Below are 19575 nucleotides of genomic sequence, written 5' to 3' on the forward strand. Positions count from 1 at the left end.
CCATTAGAGTTGGTAATGATCCTACGCATCATGGTAGATCCTGGATGACCCAGACGGTCATGCCAAAGCATGTAATCTTTTGAATCAATGAACTTCTGGTTCATGACAGTATGTGATTCAATTGTCCTTATGTATGTATAATACAATCCACTCGACATACCACGCAACTTCTCCAATATACGCTTCTGGGTATCATTGGAGGTAATGCATAGATACTCCACATTTTCTGCACTTTTTGTTTCAATGTGGTATCCATTTAAACGTATGTCTTTGAAACTCAACAAATTTCGAGTAGATCGAGTAGCATACAATGCATTCTGTATGGACAATATTGTTCCATTTGGTAACATAATATGGGCTTGCCCTGAACCTTCAATTACATCTAAAGGTCCTGATATTGTTGTTACCCCTACTCTTGTAAGTATTAAGCTTGAGAAATACTTTCGATCACGAAGTATTGTATGTGTGGTTGCACTGTCTGCAAGACAAATATCTCCGCCATTTCTCATGTTCTGAGAATAACCACAGTTTTTATCCATGCTCTCTGAGTAAGAGAATCAGAGTTAAAAACAAGTTATAACAAGAAAATTTACATGCCACTTTTATTGAATCTGAAATACTACAAGTTCAGCATAATAAAAGTACATCAATGATTCAATCGGACCGGTATACTTCATTTCCCTTTTCCACAATAAAGTCTGGAACATCTAGATGAGTTGTGTTCAACTGCCCTGATAAGTCAAACACTGGATCAGGTATATCCATTGGTCTAGCCTGGTCGAGAAAATTGGTCTCGACACCCTTCTCCTTGAGGGAGGCTTGATACAGATCCACTAGATGTTTTGGGGTACGACAAGTATGCGCCCAATGCCCATTGCCACCACACCTATGGCAGGCTCCTTCAGAGTTCCTAGGAGCATTGTTCATATGAGCTTTGCCTTTGTGGCGATTCACATTTTTGAAGCTCGGGCCTGAATTATGCCTCGGAACCTGGTTGTGAAACTGAACTCCATGGTTTTTGCCTTTCCTATTCCATCGACCTCGCTTGTGGCCACGTCCTCGTTTATGATTATCACCACCAGAGGATGTGGCGTTCACTTCGAGGGAAACAGCATTCACTTCTGGGAATGGTGCAGATCCAGTAGGTCGGGAATGATGGTTTTTCATCAGGAGCTCATCATTTTGTTCAGCTACTAAGAGCACAGATATCAGCTGGTTGTACTCAGTGTAGCCTCGCGCTCTATACTGCTGCTGCAGGAGCACGTTGGAGGCATGAAATGTGCTGAGAGTCTTTTCCAGCATATGCTCCTCAGTAATAATATCCCCACAGAGTTTCATCTGAGAGGTAATTCTGAACAATGCAGAATTGTATTTTGCCACTGACTTGAAGTCTTGGATCCTCAGATGAGTCTACTCATAGCGGCCATTGGAAGAATCATCGTTGTCTGGTGATTGTATCTGTTCCTCAAGGCATTCCAGAGAGCTAATAGATCTTCAACCGTTAAGTACTCGTTCTTTAGCGCCTCATCAAGATGGCGGCGAATGAAAATCATGGCCTTTGCCCGATCTTGAGAGGATGAGTTGCTCTCTTCCCTGATGGTATCTCCAAGATTCCCTGCTTCCAGATGGATCTTGGTATCCAGTACCCAGGTCAGGTAATTCTTCCCGGTAATATCCAGGGCAGCAAATTCAAGCTTCGCCAAGTTCGCCATTTTCTTTTCTGAAAGAAAATGAGATGTGTAAGAACTTGCAATAATATGTATTCCTGGAGGAATATGATGTTAGAACTTCTGGTTCTTACAAATTTTTCATTTTGATCTTCAGGCCAAAATGATAAGCACTCGAAACTTCTGGCTCGAGATTTTCAGGGTGAATGAGGAGGGCGATTGTACCGCACCATTTTCATTGAAATAATGTAATATAGAATGGGCAATTATTCCGCACCACTCAAGTAACAGGGAAATTAAATATGCAAAGTAGTGTGGGCGATTATACCGCACCACCTAAAATTGCAATGAAATTAAACAGCAGGTAAATTTATATATGCAGGGTAGGGTGGGCGATTATACCGCTCCACCTAAAATTTGCAGTAAAATTAAATCTGCAGTCCAAGATAGGCGATGATACCGCACCGTCTTGGATCGCAGTAAGAATAAATTTGCAGTTCAAGATGGGCGATTGTACCGCACCATCTTCGATTGCAGTAAAATTAACATAAATAAATACTGGGTTAGTAATCAATCTCTACACCAAACAAGTAATCAAATATGTATGTAACCGTTAGATTAAGAACTAAAAGTAGGCATGGAGCAAACAGTTCATCGCGAGGGTATACGGCGCAGTTGAGGCAGAGGAAGAAGATGAACAGTAAAAACCTTAAAGGAAACATTTTTTCTTTCTTTCGTTCGTTCGGCGAAGAGAGATGAGAGAATAATTATATTTAGAGACTTGTGCTGATAACGTGTTATAAAAAGGTCAAAGTTAGAGGAATAACCTTTTTAATGGTAGGTGCAAGGTAGATGTAAAATACCACACTAAAACTATAGCACAAGAGGATAACAAATAAAAGGCAGAGGAATAGATGATGTTACTGATATTTCTCTCTTGTTTTGCTTCTTCTTATCTTTTCTATTACATGAAAACATGCGGAGTGCTCTATTTATAGAGCATCTCCAAACTGATGCATTAACTGCATGTTGAAACTTATAACACGTCCTCTGACAATACAATTCATATTCCACTTTTACTTTGCATGGGCATTGAAAACTTATGCCCATGCTGAAGACTTCTGCTAATATACTGTGTGAGCATTCAATGCCATCAGACTTTTCAACATAGGTGACTATACTTTTGACTTTTTCTTAAAGTGTAAATTTATTCAACCATAAATTTAACCCCTCTTAAAATGTTTGAATTTCTTTTTCCCTTGCCTAGGTTACTTTGTTAATAGTGAAAAATGCTCGAACACAATTTCTACCATTCCATCCAAAAAATTTACAGTCTTTTGCCAATGTACATCAAACATTATTTCTGATATTTCTTGACATGTAAATAGTTCTCTAAAATCTAGATCACAAAATATTTTTTACATGCATATACACTGGCATTTTGTAATCTTTTATATATAAATGTTGGTACCAATCGAAAACCAGAAGAAACTACAAAAGTAGAATGGATGACTATCATTTTTCTGTGTACACAAACAAAAATGTTGCAATCTCTTCTATGCGCGTTGCATATATCAAGCATTTTCTTTATAAAAATATTTAAACCTTTCCGCTATCAATAATGTTAATATTCTATGACACTATCTCTGCATCTTTCCAACACAATATTTGATGCAGTTTTTCAACCCGCGACAACGTGTGGCACTGTTTTCTAGTAATATCTATAAACCAAATTCATTTTGATAGGAGTAATGTCACATCTCGAATTCCTAGTCATGTGGCAAGATCATGTGCTTTGAGAATCACAAGAATGCAACACTTAATTGACAAGTGTGATCCTCCTAATTATTCACAAAACACATTAAACTCTTTTTGTTAGAGAAAAATGAGTTGGAGTAGAGTTTTATTAACAACGAAAGGATCCTTTTTATTCGATTCATATGATGACTAAATAGTTTTCAAGACGAATAATTTTTATACCAATTGATCTTTTAATGATGTTATTTGTAGGATGAAATCCTTCTTATAGAGGAGGAAAGTTTTATCCATTTTATACAATCATCAAGAGCCATGCTCTCCTAAGTTATTCATTTTCAGGACCTGCAAGGACCAAATGCATATTAGCAACAAGATTGAATTAGTTTTAGATTCAAAGACTTTAAAATATTTGACAACTTAATAAAGTAAAACAAGAAAATAAGTTTTCCTAATGGTTGATAGATATATATATATATATATATATATATATATATATATATATATATTTAGAACAATATATTTTTACACTAAGGGAAGGAATGAGTTCGGCTAAGCCACATAATGGACAACCTAATTTGTACCAAATTCACCATCTACAAGATTCGAACATAAAACGGCTCACTTACAAATGAAGAGAAATATCATCAGACTGTAATTCTAAATGACATGTTTGATGAATTTTAAGTTGGTTTTACTTTATTAATTTATGAAATATTTTAAACATTTAGAAACTTGTGACTAATATGAATTTGAACCTTACAGCTCCTGAAATGAAACCTTGGGTGAGCAAGACACCAGTCATCAAGAGTGGTCGTTTCGGCTAAATTCCCCAAAATAAAACACTAGTTCTCACACGTGCTGCATTCCAAGCGTGAGCTCTTATTTTTTAATATAAAAACAAAACAAAAATTGTCCGACGACTTTTATAAATAGAAAACAAAAAGAAATTAAGCAGAAAAAAACTGCGACCAGATTTTTGCATACTGGAAAGAGGGAGAGGGGAGTTGTGACTCTTGAGTTTTTGTTTGTGTTTGGTGTGGGAGTGGGAGGGAGGAAGAAGGAGAAGAATGGAATTGTTGCAGAGGCACAGAGCAGAAATGGTAAGCATCGCAATGGCTGTGGTGGCCATTGGTGTGGGTACGGCCTACTATTTCTACATCACCAACAAAACAAAACAGAAAGGTCTCTTCTTCTTCTTCTTCCTCTTCTTTCAATCATCCATTCTTCCCTTTCTAAGCTTTATTTGTCAGTCCAAATTTTTCTTTTTTAAGCTTTCCGGAGTATACCTGGATTCATTTGAAACCATGTCATTCAGATGGACTGATTGGATTCTACCTGTTGCGTTGACTGTTTTGATGAGGGGTTTCAAGCAGATTGCTCTGTGTGTGTGTGTGTGTGTGTGTGTGCAGGGACAATGACATGGTTCAAATATCAAGTTGATTGCTATGCTATGAATGATGAATCTAGTCTGTGATTAAATTCGATTCGCATTTAGGTCATTTAATGGGGTTTCTTGTTTTCCCTTCATACTCTCAGTTCTACTAGACTTTGATTCTTTCTAGTTTTTTGTCAGCTATATGAACTTTTTTTGGCATGGCGCCCTACGATAATGAATCCATTACATTCACAATTCCTAATGCAGTTTTCTGTCATTACAAGGAAACTACATTGCAATTCCTGCTATAATTATATATAGAAAGCAGACATTTGATTTCAGAAATGATACTTATCCTTTTCCTATGGCTGGTAGGGGGCTTATTCTTTGAGAATTTATCCGAGTGGCACTAGGCTTCATTTATTACTAAGAAACTTAGATGTATTTGGCAGGCAGGTTCTAGCTTACCGTTTCTAAGAATCAGAGGAGGAGTACTCAGTGTGGTGTTAGAATCAGGATAAACAAAAGCAAAATATTGATTATCGACTTGAGGGCGTGTGTGGGAGTGGCTGTTGATACGAGTATGATTAGGTTCATTATTTATTAAAGAAATTTACACTTATCATATAGAGCTGGGCACCTCTGCTATTTTAATATTTATCTTTCCTTTTACCCTATGAAATATTCTAGAAGTTCAACGATTCTGATTTGAGCAAAATCAATCTTTCATGCTAATAGTGACAGTGCAATGCATTATAGAACAGCATGCTGCATCCAAAAGGTTCAATCTACTGCTTTTGCTTGACCTTCTAGAGTTTTAACCCCAACCAATATGAGCCGTGATGACGTCATATGTTTGCAATGTATGACTCATCTTTATGTTATCTTCATGGTAGAAGGAAGATCAAAGATTGTAAGAAACATATTTTGTTTCTTGTTGTTTTTATACACTCATCTGTTCTAAGTTTACTCAGCCGCAGAGTAGAACAAGTGACTTTTGGAATTTGCAGACTTCATAAGTACATGTCACTCACGCCTTTCCTTTCCAGTCATTAGTTTCCCTTGTTGCATTTGCAGACCCATGCATAGTTATTTTCAGCTACATGGTTATTTTATTTTTATTCTTCTTCACTTGGTTTTAACTACTTCTCTGTTCTGTTATCTCCCAAAGACTTATATTTCTGTTGAAAGAAAATTCAGCGATTGTATGAATCCTGCTTGTTTGGATGTTCACTTCTGACTTGCGGTAGCACTATCCATCTTTTGATCTGCCTTTAAGTTCATGCTTGCAAAATAATCTGCCAGATCAAGGTTTATATAACCATTTGATTACCATCATCATATTGGTTGTTTGTCGTCACAGTTTAGATGATCAAATGATTTCCAATATTGCTTATTTTTTCAAGCAATGATTCTTGAAGAACCTAAAAATTAGTCCTTTATGATTATTGAACTACAAACGAGATGGCTGGAGGACATCTGCAGTTTTCACTATTTGTGGGAATCTAATCGAACCGCCACGCATATTTTTATACATTTGCTATATTGAAAGCCCCTTTGGGCATTTCTTGTGCTTCAAAGGTACAGGAGCTGAAGGAATACAATAAGGATTTAAGTAAAACCAAATCACAGGAAGCTTACTTGATATTGCAAAGAACCATTTGCAGACGAATGATAGTTATATCATAATTTTAGCATTTTACCTTTCGTGGCATTCACCATTCGGTAATTAAAATGTCATATCCCCAAGACAAGAAGAAGTCAAACTTTCAAGGAATTTCTAGTTGATTAACATTTGTCTTCACTGTATGCTCCATATTTTTCTGTGGATATGTGTTTGCAGAATATGCCTAATACCATGTGTCTTCTTAGGTTGCTTGGATCCTGACAAATTCAAGGAATTTAAACTTGTTAAACGCACTCAGCTCAGCCATAATGTCGCTAAATTTAAATTTGCTCTTCCAACTCCATCAGCAGTGTTGGGACTCCCTATTGGACAGCATATGAGTTGCAGGTTTGGTTCGTTTTTATGATCCAAATCCATTTTTTTTTCCTATGAACAGTTCATGCTTAGTTTCAACATGTTTGATACTTCTATAATTCTTGTATGCTTGACTTTTGCTATCATGATAGTTTCTTGTAACTCATTGGTTTTTCATACAGAGGAAAAGACAGCCTTAATGAAGACGTCGTCAAACCATATACCCCAACAACTTTGGATTCAGATGTTGGATACTTTGAATTAGTCATAAAGGTTTGTTTTCTTTTTAAAATTTCTCATGAATCACTTATCTTGCTTGGCCTATGTTGCATGGTTTGATAACTTTTTAATTTTTTTTTATCGTATGGGTAGATGTATCCACAAGGAAGGATGTCTCACCACTTCCAAATGATGCGCGAAGGTGATTATCTAGCTGTGAAAGGACCTAAGGTAATCTTTTCCTATCAATTAAGAGTCCATATCAACTAAAAAGGAACAAAGAAGACAAAGCTATAGAACAAATAAAAAAGCATTAAAACCCATTCGTTGAACAGCATTTTCAGTCTTCCATATCACCCCAGGATAATCAGGATGCAGTTTAGGACCAAGGTTAAAGACTCTAGGTAAAAAATACAGAATTTTCTACGAAAGTTTGAATCATTCACGACGTTAACTAATACCTCCCTACAAGTTAGTCCTCCAGACTTTCTATACTTAAGCTAGGAGCTTCTAATCCCCTCCAAATAGATTAACAGGTCTATGGAACTTAACATTCTACATGTTCCCTTTCGCCCTTTGATTGGAATTACTGCAATTTTTGAAGCATTCAAAGTCAATCTACTTTCAAAATCTCGGGTGTAGAGAAACCACAAAATGTGTTTATGATACTATCTCTCATTGGTTCAGAAAGACACCACAATTGATCTATGAGTACTGGCGGAGTACTGTCATTCAGTTCTCTCTAGGACTAATACCTCATTTTCGAAAGATCTTTCAGACAATGCACTATCTACATTAATTGAAGCGATGTAAATCCTTTTCCATATAATCATGCTTCCAGGGACGATTCAAGTATCAACCTAACCAAGTTAGAGCTTTTGGGATGCTAGCTGGAGGCACTGGCATCACTCCAATGTTCCAGGTACGTAATTGAGTTAGTCTGAGCATTACACAAGGTACTTTTCTTCTGTTTTCTGCACACGTCATTTGGGATGGTATAATTGTTTTTATTTGTCTTTCTGGTTTCTCAGGTTGCTAGAGCCATATTGGAAAATCCCAGTGACAGAACAAATGTACATCTTATATATGCCAACGTCACATATGAGGACATCCTATTGAAAGTAAACTCTCTCTCTCTCTCTCTCTCTCTCTCTCTCTCTCTCTGTGCGCTCCATTTTCCCATTCGTTCAATACTTACCCATATCCAGTATGTATTCATATCTATATGTCCCATACATGTAAGGTAATCTTCTTTTTATCAATGCTTCCAAGAAGTTCAGTTGTAAAAGTTGAGCCTTAGGGAAAAATTTTCTTGTAAATCCTATTCTATAAGTTTGGACACATATCAGGCAGTCCTTGTCTCCCTTTCAGCTTAATTTGGGAGTAAAGGTTCCTCACAAGGTAAATATTTTGGCTTGGTTGGCGGTACATGGGAAGGTTGACAGCTGAGATTGACTCCACGAAAGCCAGTTTCCTGTTTTTGTTCATGTTGGTGTATTTTATGCAAAAGATCAGGGGAGAGCGTGGATCACGTTTTTTCTATTCTTGCCCATTTAGCTGAAAGCTGTGATGCTTTATATTTAATGAGGTTAATGTTTGTTGGGTGGCCCCAAAAAACGCTTTTGGTTTGTCGAGTGAGAAGTTTAAAGTATCAAGTGGTGGGAGTAAAGGCAAATTAATATGGGTCATCATGGTGGCCATGAGTTGGCTTATGTGGTTAGAAAGGAATCAGTAGGTCTTTGAAGATGTCGGGGGGATGGAAATTGAGGTGTGGGACAAGGTCAAGTTCTGGGCAGTGCTTTGGTTTCTGTCTCTCTTACCTTTAGGGGCACATCTCTGTCCGATATTATTGAAGATGGAAAAGTCTGCAGTGTCATGATTAATTTTGGTTTCGTAATCTAGATGTAGTTGTTTGTGTCAATGCTCTTCTCTTTTTCTTTTGATGGATCACTTGTCCAATTTACTGTACAGTTTCTCTTATGAAAGCATTGCTGGCATAACGTCATTGACAACTTCATATATCTTTAATTGTTTGACAGACTTGCTGAATATTGATGTTTTATTATGGTTAATTGCCTGGCTTACAATCCGTAAAACTGGGAGGTTTTGCCAATTGTCTAACTTTATATAATTTGTCTATGCAGGAAGAGCTGGACAATCTTTCCAGTAACTTTCCCAATCGTTTCAACATTTATTATGTTTTGAATCAGGTATCTTTAATTTGGTTTTGAAGCCACTCTTATGTCTGTAAACTTCCAATTTGACAAGTTGCTTTCTCTCTGCGTTTCACAACATCATTACATATGCTACATTACACTGCGAACGAAACATTGTCAAATTAGTGTCAAGCTCGGGGTAATCCAGTTAAAGTTTGTGGCAAAGGCTTTAGGTATACCAGAAAGTTTGAATACAAATTCTTTTACCGGGGGGATTTCTTCCTTTCAGAATATCTTGTGAAAGATGAATAACTTACAACATTGCGTTGTTATATTTTCAGTATACGATTAGTGTTTGTTTGATATGTTTGATTGTCTATTGGTCACATTTCTGTCTAACAAATTGATGCTCAGAATTTTGTAGTACGTACAACAGTGGCATTCTGAATTTTCTCGTTTTGAACATGATGAATGTCGTTTCAGAAACTTGCTTTGCTTATATTCTCTTTTCATTTCTAATAATGAATGTTAAATACCATCTTCAGCCCCCTGAACAATGGGAAGGTGGTGTTGGATTCATATCAAAAGAAATTATTCAATCTTACTGCCCGGCGCCAGCACCGGATATTAAGGTAACTTATCCCTCTCTCTCTCACTCTCTCAAATTCCAAACCTTCTTTCTTTCTAATTCGAAACCTTGGTGTTTCCAGATTTTGCGATGCGGACCACCACCGATGAACAAGGCTATGGCTGCTAACCTCGCGAGTCTGGGATACAGTCCCGAAATGCAGTTCCAGTTTTAGGTCATTCATGGAGCTTTTGTGATGATCTCCGGCGGGGTTTCCTATCTCTAGCAATAACATAAATAAGAAGCATGTTTGTTCAGGATCACCATTATTTATTTGTCCTCAGACACCCAACATTTGCTTCATAACTTGTTTTAGCATTAACCACAGAAATGCCTTCGCTCTTTTCTTTTATATGGATGGAACTCCTTAACATTGATTCCAAGTAGAAAAAAGTAAAAAAAACTATTCAATCAGCTTCTGACAAAGTGCTTCTCTAGGAAGCGCTTGCTGCATTTGTAGAAACTAGAAAGCATTGGAATTTTTGGTAAATTATCAATCGTGACCTAAATTCTCAAAAAGTTATTTTAATGTCCTTATAGTCCCTATTGAAAACAAAAAATTAGAGACGAGTTCAGGATGACTAATTTGGGGTAAATTTTAAGACGTTTCCAACACTTGCTCTCAAAGCCTTTAGGGTCATGTTAGGACGATTAAATATTTTATACCAAATTGCATTTGCAACATTAGCAATCGGCCATCTTCATTCAAAAATCTGTCAATTTCTTTTTTTTTTTTTTTTTGAGTGCTTTTAAATAGGGTAAATTGCATTTTTCACCCAGGTTTGGGGGTGTATATCAAAATGGGCCACGACCTTCCGATTTTGTCAATTTATACCCCTAAAACATTGGGAAATTTTTGGAAATCGGTCAATTTAGGGTTCACCTATTGAAATATAACCTACATTTTCTAACTTATACAAAACTAACCAAAATTGAAAACACATTGCCAAACACTGATTCTAAATTAACAAATGAATTATCCATCTACAAAATGTTAAATACTTTTGCACTTTGATACTAAACAATGCCTTAATCCGCAGACGTGAGAATAGCCAAATTGGCTAAACAAATGTGCGCCCCTCTATGCAACCAAGTTCGAATCCTCTCTTACAGTTCAGATTAATTTAAGATACGTCTTTGGTAAAAACATAATTAAAAAAATTAAAAGGCCCCGAGAGGGGGCGGAGAGAGCGAATAGACATGAAAGTTGGTTCAAACAAGAGATACGACGTCGACTACTTAGCACATCTGACTTGACACAAAATGCTTCCAGAGTTTTTGAGAACCTTCTCAAATCTATCGTCTTCGCATCCCGCGCCCACGACCGCCTCCACGACCTCGACCTCCCATGGCACTTGCAGCAGCTTCTCCCTGTGCACTCTCGGACTGCATTACCACCATATCAACAGTTAGCTACCTGATATCTAAAAAAACTCTACAATTATGATTAGGAGGAACGTCCGAATAGACTACTTTCCAGGAGATATGAAAGTGAGGTAGGCACAATCATAGAAATAGAAAACAGAAATCACATTACCTTTGGGTTTTTTACTGTCTCGTCGACACTTAAAACAAGGCAAGCAGCCTCGGTAGCAGCATTTATAGCATTGATCTACAGGAAATGATATGGTGTTATGTTGTTAAAAACTAATAAATCACTAAGTCGTGTGTGATACATCTACGCAATTAGAAAGATAACGGGATACCTTCACAACAGCTGGCTCCCAGACAAAGTTAGCAAATGAATCAGCAATTCCACCTGTGTTGATGTCAACTCCATAAAGTGCACCCTCGCCTGTTAAAAAGTTTAAATCGCTCAGCAAACAAATATAATTAATCACTAATCAAAAGCCAAATACTAGAATAACCATCAAACACATTACATCTTTGCAGTCAACAGAGTAATCTTGCCTTCAATAAATAGAAGAAATGAACGTTTGTTTTGGCTCCAACGCATGAGTTGTGACTTACAAACAAAATAATGAAATAAATAGATAAACAAGGTCAAATAAAGTGAGAACCCAACCAGATGGATGCGCGTGTTTCTGTCTAAGTTTGTTTAGCACATCAGTCGCATCAAATCCCGCATTATCACAGAGCTGCCGTGGGATAACCTATAAGTGGAACACTGCTGATTAAGACAACAATTACGCTTCATTCAAAGTACATTTGCAGTAGAAAGAAAGTGTTTATTTTTTTCCATCTTAAGAAAGCCTTCGGACTTTATAGTCCTAGCACAAAAAACATTAACGTATCATGCTCATGGTCTCCATAAAGACCACAACAAATGAACTTAGAAGTTAGAACTGAGAGTTCCACAAGAACTCAACAAACACATTCCTCGACCCATAAAGTCAAAACTAGATGATTTGCACAGGAATTATATCCCAAACATGCAGCTTATCTAGATATCATAATAATGTTGTTACTCAAGACAAACAAAAATTTTATTTAAATAGTAAAACTAATATCAAGAGTGGTTAGATATCATGACAAATAAATGCCACAAAGAGTACTACAGTCTTCTTTGTTTTTTGTTTATAAGAAACAGAACTATTATTCGGAGATAACACAATGAATACGATAAGCATCGACCGGTAGTCCATGAAACACCTAAGCCAACAGAAAAAACACGTTAACCCTATCTTACTACACTCTACATAAGGGAAGCAGTACTAACCTTAGGTGCTTGAGGCAATAGTTACCCCAGCTACATTGAAGTACTAAAACAGTTCAACTCCTCACAAAGCCCAACCAAGCGAACATACTAAAAACCTAGAGCTCTATTGGCTATGATGACAGTTCATTCTGGCATTGTGTCTCAGTTGAAATTCAGGAGAACAGCTTCAATAAGTAAAAATCCATAAACTGGTAAACTAAAAGAAGAGACCCTGTTGACCATGGAAAAACTAAAAGTATAAACCTTAAGTTTTTACAATTAATCTCTAGCACCTTAATACCGCAAAAAGCACACACAACTTGCTGCCGATGTGCAACTTCGAAACAAGTTCCAATGACTACAATTGAGAAGTGAACTGAAATCCTTGGATCAAAGCAAAAACTAAATTATTAAACATAGAATCCAGTATTTTCCAAGATTATATGTTAATTCCAAAAGTTTCAAACTAAATATTAATTTGGAAACAGTGCATGAGTAAGTTCATCTATTCCATATCAATGAGTTAGAAAACAGAAGTAGATACATATTACATAGAGATTTATTAGGGACCTTAAAATTCTTAACGGTGAGCAGTTTAAGTATTGGCACTGGTTTAAGCCACTACAGCATAACATAAAAGCCCAACAAAGCATACCTCGAGAGCTTTTGCATAAGAGTTAATGAAAAACTGAGACTTCCCCCTAATTTCATGTGCTTTCTGCCGCAAGTACCGGCTGATTTCCATCTGCCATCAAATTAACAAAACAATCATAAGGGCCTGCAATATTTCTCAGATACTGTGAGATCTCACTAATGCTAAGACAAGCATACATCTATAGCACCACCACCAGCAACTACAGTTGAATTCTTTAGCGCTCTTCTGACAATCATAATAGCATCATGTAAACTTCGCTCAGCTTCCTCAATGAACTAAATAAGAATCCCAGGGAATAATGGAGGTCAGAATTGAAAAAACAAAACTTCAAAAAAGAAAACAAGAAAACAGGAAACAAAGAGTTCTTATGAACATGTGCCAAATTAACTTCAACAAATGGCATACCTGATCAGCTCCACCACGAAGAACAATTGTAGCTGTCCTACCTGACGGACATCCACTAAATATATTAAACCTCTCATTTCCAACTTGCCTTTCCTCAAAACACTCGCACGTTCCGAGGACCTAGAAATCAACAAACCTAAACAGTTTCAGTTGACTGAGAACAAGCGAGATGCTTCCCAACTCAAGAAGGGCACTAACATAACTCTAGGAAAAAAATGCCCACAATTCTACATAAAATAGTCTGAAAGAGCATGAGATAGGAACCTCATCAATAACATTGTTGATGGATGTTTGCACAGTCCCACCAGTGGCAGCAGCTACCCGGTGCAGATCTTCTTCAGTTACACGTCCAGCACAGAATATATCTCTATCTGCGAAATACTGTTCACAGAAAGAAAAGAAAAAACTTTGTCAATAAAACTCTACATCTTTAACATGGTCACAAAGATTACTTACTATCAGGATGATATAAATTATCACATGCATATCAAGTTATCAATCCACCTATTTTATAAAAATTGAAACCATGAAACTTCATAATATCACTGATTTTTACCTGTGTTGTTCTACCGGGATCAAAATCAAACCACCAAATTTCATGCATACTAGGACAACTCAGAGCTAAACATAGATTTGTATTTTCCAGCGGTGATAAAATGAAGATTGTGTTGTCATCTTGTGAAAGGTTAAAATTGTATAACCTGGAATAAAACTTAATTGAGGGGAAAATTGCCTTTTTGCCTGATCAGACAAAACGCTCTCAATTTCTATCATAATTTGAAATATCTCACAAGACTGCGCAATATAATGCAAGATCTCACGTCACAGGCGATATCTTGCGACATATCCTAAAAATATCATGGTATACTCCAAATATCGTGAATATGTATGAGATATGATACGAAACGTGCGATCAATTTTCATATCCCAGTGCTTTTTCTTTTCAATTTTTTCCAGCAGCCTTCATGGTCCATCAAGTTTCACGCCTCTTCCTCCATCACCCTCTGATTTTGACAGCCTTTCAGCCAAACCAGATGACTTTTTTATTTTGTTTGGGTTTTGTGATGATCTTCATTAGTTATCCTTCTAATTTGTACCAAATGGGTTTTGTGAAATAAGTGTGTTGATGCTTTTATAGCATTGGAATATAAGATCATCATTATGTTTATGAATATTTGGTTATTTTTTTTAGTTTATGGTGTTCTTGAACTTGAACTATGTCTTTAGTTCTATATTATGCATGAATGTGAAAATGTTGTTGAATTGTGTTTTGGTGAAAGTATGTATATATTTTTTTCATTAGTATTATTCTCTACGCAAGTCTCGAATAGCTTACGCATCACCACTACATAGTGTGAGACTGCGTAGCGGTAGCCCCAGCGCAACATGATTTCAAACTTTGATTTTTATACACTTCTTTGCATTACCAAAATCATGAAAACAGATTTTGTGCAGAATTTACCTAACAAATTAAAACAATCAGACAAAACTTTACCAATTCTCTTTGGATCTTTTACCAAACAAATTAAAGCAATCAAGTGGATAACAAGCTTTGAACTCATTTAGCAAGGATAAAATTTCCACCTGTGTTGCTAGATCACCTATAGCCAGCCGTGAAAGAACAACCCTGGCCCCACTCTGCACACACTTATCCAACTTGTCATAAATAATATTCCATTCTGCATCAACAATGGACTGATACTGGGATGGATCTGACAACCTGCAAAGGAAAGAAGAACCTCAAGTGGCATAAACAAATTGTAAAAGAATTCAACTATAATATATCAAAAGGAAACAAAGAATCCTACCTTATCTCAGCATTTTCTTTCTCAGATTTCAGTTCCAATTCAATGTTCAGTAGAAGTATTTTGGGATTAAGAAACTTCTTTGGCTGTTGTTCAAATCCAGCATATGAAAATGTCTTCTTGAAGGCAACACCATTTACTAAAAAGGAGTCACGCATGTTGCCCCCAGAAACCTGTAAAGCAACCAGTTTCTCATTACACATCATTCAATTCAAGCTATCATGTCCTGCCAAAACTAGTTGTTCACTACTAAGCATTCTTTTACTACAATGAAAACAACCAAGAAATATCAATACCCACAAAAATTCTTTTTCCAAAAAAAAATCAGAACATAGTGCCAGAGTCGGTGATACATGTTTTGGGTTCTTTTATTGAACTTAATGCTCATTTGAAGAAGATGATATATAAATCCAACAAGTTAAATTTTTTGGGGTGAGTTAGGTAGGATTGGCTGGGATAAAATAGCTCAACAGATTCAACACATCTTGAATAAAAAATGGATGACAACTTCCCAATTCTCTGTCCAGGTTGAACGTAAAAGATGGATTATTAATAAAGGAAAGTTGTCCCTTCTAATCCCAATAAATAATAGTAGGATTAGAAGGGACAACTTTCCTTCATGCCTACCATCTACCTTTAGCTTGGACAAAATTTGGAAGTATTCATCCATTTTTCCGTACAACATGCCTTGAAACTAAACTAGTGAGTTATCCTATCCAAGTTAACTTACCTATATCCCACACCCTCGTCTATCAATCCTTAAGTTTCCATCCCCAACCCCACCCCTACCCCTATCTCTTTCTCTCTCTTTTTTAACTCTATATACTCGTCCCATTGCCAACCCATCTCTCCCTCCCTCTAATTGTGTACCTTAGCACCAGCCCTCTCTCACAGCACCAGCATGTACCTCCCCAACCTCCTTCGCTGTTGTTGTACCCTCATGGTGTCCTTAACAGTTAGTTTTCATAAACTCATGGAGAAAAACAGTTAACAGCTCTGCCCCGTCACCAGAAACCATTAGTAAAAAATTCAGAATCAGAATCCAAGTCTCAATGCGCATTTTGTTGGTTATTTTACTTGCAATTTTAAATGCATACTATTCATCATCATCAGCAATGACATCCAAATCAACCATAGCTTATAGTGAGAATAAGTCAGAGTTCCTACACTTTAGGACAAATTCAGATTCACCCTTTCAAACCCGGTTGTGCTTCTAGGTGTTATCCACAGTTTGGTTTACCCGTCGTCAAATCGTTTCAATATTTCAATCATATAAAATGCATAGTACATGGGACTTCTAAGCATTAAATATCTATTTTAAAATCATGAGGCCTCTCGACCCATAGCCAATTGGTTTTGGGTTGAAATACTCCGACTTTAGCATGACAATAGAGCAGTTATTAATCCGCATATCTCGTCACGGCCACCTGTTCTTCATCTCATCAGAAATAATTAGCCCATGTTTCTGTCTCAATCTAGGTACATCCAAGGGCTCAAATCACAGCAAACAAGGGCCCGGAACAAACTTAAACGAATATCCTAGTAGTTCATGGAACATGTCTTATTCTGTTCATTTCAATGAATGCAGTCTATTGAAATGCAGTCAGAAGTCCAAAGCCACTGGAAAACTCTTATTAACACAGTTGGCGGATTACAAAGAGATATTTAATATAGGAAAAGGATACCATTCAAATTGAGGTCTTCCTAAAATCTATTTTAGGAACTTACCTTCTTTATTCCAATCATGTTGAGACGATCTTCATCACCAATCGCAATGACAGCATCCACGACCATTGATGCAAAAAATTCCTTTTCTCCACCAATGAGTTTTGAAGATAGTGTTGTAGCCGCACATTTAGCTAGCAGGTTTTTCTTCTCTTCAAGGCTTTTGCCCTCTATGCTTACAGCAAGTTCTTTGATTTTCTCAATTGCCTATACACAATGTATAATATTTAAGATACATAAACATCTCAATCATACAGAGATTTTTTTATAAGAATCAGACGTAGTAATTGAAAATTTAATTCCTATCACATACCAAATAGCTAGCAGTACGATAACTTTTTATCAAGCTTTGTGGGTGCACCCCATCCTCAATGAAAGGCTTGGCCTCCTTCAGAAACTCCCCTGCAAGCAGAACAACTGTTGTGGTTCCATCACCAACCTGCACCGGAAACAAAAACGGTTAAAAATCTTCTAAACCATGTAATAAGGAAAGGTTTTATCACCACTTATAACAGAGGATACCGCAGTATACCAAGTCGGTTGTCAGATTTGCCATTCCTTTTTTAGTTTTTTATTTTTCATTTTTGGCCAGGAAGCTTATTCCTAACAGAAATTTTTTCAAAGCTACAAGGCCACCCACCCGCTTTCAACACTACATATGCTGGAAAAAAATATATAATTGAAGTAGGCATTCCATCTGCATTACTCCCAAACTTTCACTAGTACTGATTCGGTGATTCCATAGCATAAGCGTAATTCTTGAGCTTGTAATTAAGTAAAATAGAATTCGGATAACATCCAAAACCCATACCTCAGAATCCTGAGACTTGGCGATGTCGACAAGGATCTTGGCAGCGGGGTGAACAATATCGAGCAACTTCATGATGGTGGCGCCATCATTGGAAATAGTAACGCTGCCCTTGTCATCGTGAATGAGCTTGTCCATGCCCCTAGGGCCCAGCGTGGTCCTCACCACATCGGCCACCGCCGTGCAGGCGTTTATATTGCTCACCAGCTGCGCCTTCCCTTGCGACGTATCCGTACCCTCCTTCAACAGTATGATCTGTGGTTGCTGTTTTCGATTTCAATTTTTCCGGTTCCGGCATTTTCATAAACAGTTAGCAAGCACAACACAAAACAGTAGCTCATACGCAAATAAAATGAAAGACACAGAGCGTACCAGCATGGATGACATCGTTGCCGATGCGGATGTTACGGCGGACAACGGAGGGAGCGACGGAGGAGGGAAGAGAGGGAAGAGAGAGAGAGAGAGAGTGAAGGAGTAGTGTTGGAAACAGAGAGCTAGGGTTTATACTCAAAAGTGAGTTTCTCTGGCCCTTTCTAGGTTTTTTCTATTCTGAAATGACCTGGATCCCCTTTGCCCACAAACAAAATTATAAAAATAAAAAATAAAAATAAAAAAACCTGGATCCTCTCAATCCTTGTTCCTAATTGTCCTTTAGTTTAATTCCGATCATCCATTAAGGGTGCGTTTGTTGTACCGAATTATCTCGAACTGGACTAAGCTGAACTGGCTTAGACTAGACTAAGCTGGACTAGCTTAGTGAAGCGTTTGGTACAGTGTCGGATTAAGAAGCTAGACTAACAATAAATTATGGAAATTGTTATTAGCAATTCAAAAATCTCATTCTATACTCCAAACTTTCTATATTAGGAAAGAAAAATACACTTGTGAGGAGTGTAGAATGAGATTTATTTTAATTTATTTTCTATTAAAAATAAAAGACAATTATGAAAACCCCCAATTGAATTCGTGAATTTCCAAGCTAACGATCAATGCTCATTTCACAAACACACTACTATTCAAGACACCCCAGATTGTCAAATTAATTAAGACTTCAAAAACCCATCTCAAACCTTCATCACTAACCTCTCGATCCCTAAAAACCCCCAACCTTCATCGCTAACCTCTCAATACGCTTCTTGGGTGTACCGTCCAGTGACAGTAGGTCGCCACCTATACACTGATTTTGGTCGTATCATCTACCAACAACAACGATTTGGACAGTAACCTTTCGATCCGCATAGCGCACAGAAGAAGAAGGCGGAGTACTGCACCTTTTTCTTTCCTCAATTTTTGTTCTTCCTTCACAAATATTCTATAAAATTCCATGGAAATTGTTTGCTTGCCTTCTGGAAGGTTGAATGCTATTGCTGGGTTTCTTTGAAGGTTGGGTTGGGTACTTGGGTGATGCAGCGACCCACTGCTTGGCCATGGTGACGGTGCCGTAGAAGAAGAAGTGGAGCGCGGAGGGATTGGAGTGAAAGTTGGGGATTGGGGATGTTGGCCTCATTTCCTTTCTAGTCCGCCTTAACACCAAGGAAAAGCTTGGGATTAGATAGCGAGGGTTAGCGAAGCGCGAAAGGATCCTTAGTCGGGGCGAGTCCCATTTATTTTAGTCCAAGAACCTACCAAACGCAAGATTATAGTCTTATTTAAGCTAGTCCAAGCCAGTCCCTCCTAAGGAGGTGTAACAAATGCCCCCTAAGGGAATTGGATCCTCTCCGAGACAAATCATCA

At 37.3% G+C, this 19575-nt stretch overlaps 2 protein-coding genes and 1 pseudogene across 2 annotated transcripts; 1 reads left to right on the forward strand and 2 right to left on the reverse strand.

The window, feature by feature from the left end:
* Positions 1 to 430: 430 nt before the first annotated feature.
* LOC148692967 (uncharacterized) lies at positions 431 to 1891 on the reverse strand (annotated as a pseudogene).
* A 2461-nt stretch (positions 1892 to 4352) lies between these two features.
* On the forward strand, positions 4353 to 10161 carry LOC148692968 (NADH--cytochrome b5 reductase 1-like). Its single transcript, XM_088680136.1, has 9 exons — positions 4353 to 4607; positions 6673 to 6814; positions 6964 to 7054; positions 7154 to 7231; positions 7842 to 7922; positions 8032 to 8121; positions 9145 to 9210; positions 9702 to 9788; positions 9867 to 10161. Exons 1-9 carry the CDS (start codon positions 4493 to 4495, stop codon positions 9957 to 9959), a joined length of 843 nt encoding a protein of 280 aa, XP_088536262.1. The 5' UTR covers positions 4353 to 4492; the 3' UTR covers positions 9960 to 10161.
* A 566-nt stretch (positions 10162 to 10727) lies between these two features.
* Positions 10728 to 19424, reverse strand: LOC148692969 (T-complex protein 1 subunit eta). The gene is made up of 14 exons (XM_088679344.1): positions 18214 to 19424; positions 17845 to 18105; positions 17347 to 17472; positions 17037 to 17240; positions 15312 to 15481; positions 15088 to 15223; positions 13768 to 13884; positions 13504 to 13623; positions 13275 to 13373; positions 13099 to 13188; positions 11811 to 11898; positions 11491 to 11579; positions 11322 to 11396; positions 10728 to 11170 (listed from the first exon to the last, which is right to left on the reverse strand). Exons 1-14 carry the CDS (start codon positions 18226 to 18228, stop codon positions 11081 to 11083), a joined length of 1680 nt encoding a protein of 559 aa, XP_088535470.1. The 5' UTR covers positions 18229 to 19424; the 3' UTR covers positions 10728 to 11080.
* Between the last annotated feature and the right edge of the window lie 151 nt (positions 19425 to 19575).

The sequence above is a fragment of the Pyrus communis genome, chromosome 11 (genome assembly GCF_041283825.1).
Source record: "Pyrus communis isolate YQ-2024b chromosome 11, ASM4128382v1, whole genome shotgun sequence".
Lineage (NCBI taxonomy): Eukaryota > Viridiplantae > Streptophyta > Magnoliopsida > Rosales > Rosaceae > Pyrus > Pyrus communis.

Bases quoted from the DNA above. Each gene is read 5' to 3' on its own strand.
- LOC148692968 (XM_088680136.1), top strand. From the start codon at position 4,493: ATGGAATTGTTGCAGAGGCACAGAGCAGAAATGGTAAGCATCGCAATG. The intron at 7,055-7,153 runs GTTTGTTTTCTT...TCGTATGGGTAG, and splicing joins ACTTTGAATTAGTCATAAAG to ATGTATCCACAAGGAAGGAT. The intron at 8,122-9,144 runs GTAAACTCTCTC...TTGTCTATGCAG, and splicing joins ATGAGGACATCCTATTGAAA to GAAGAGCTGGACAATCTTTC.
- LOC148692969 (XM_088679344.1), bottom strand. The intron at 13,624-13,767 runs GTTCCTATCTCA...GTTGATTTCTAG, and splicing joins TCAACAATGTTATTGATGAG to GTCCTCGGAACGTGCGAGTG. The intron at 11,899-13,098 runs GTATGCTTTGTT...TTCCACTTATAG, and splicing joins CTTATGCAAAAGCTCTCGAG to GTTATCCCACGGCAGCTCTG.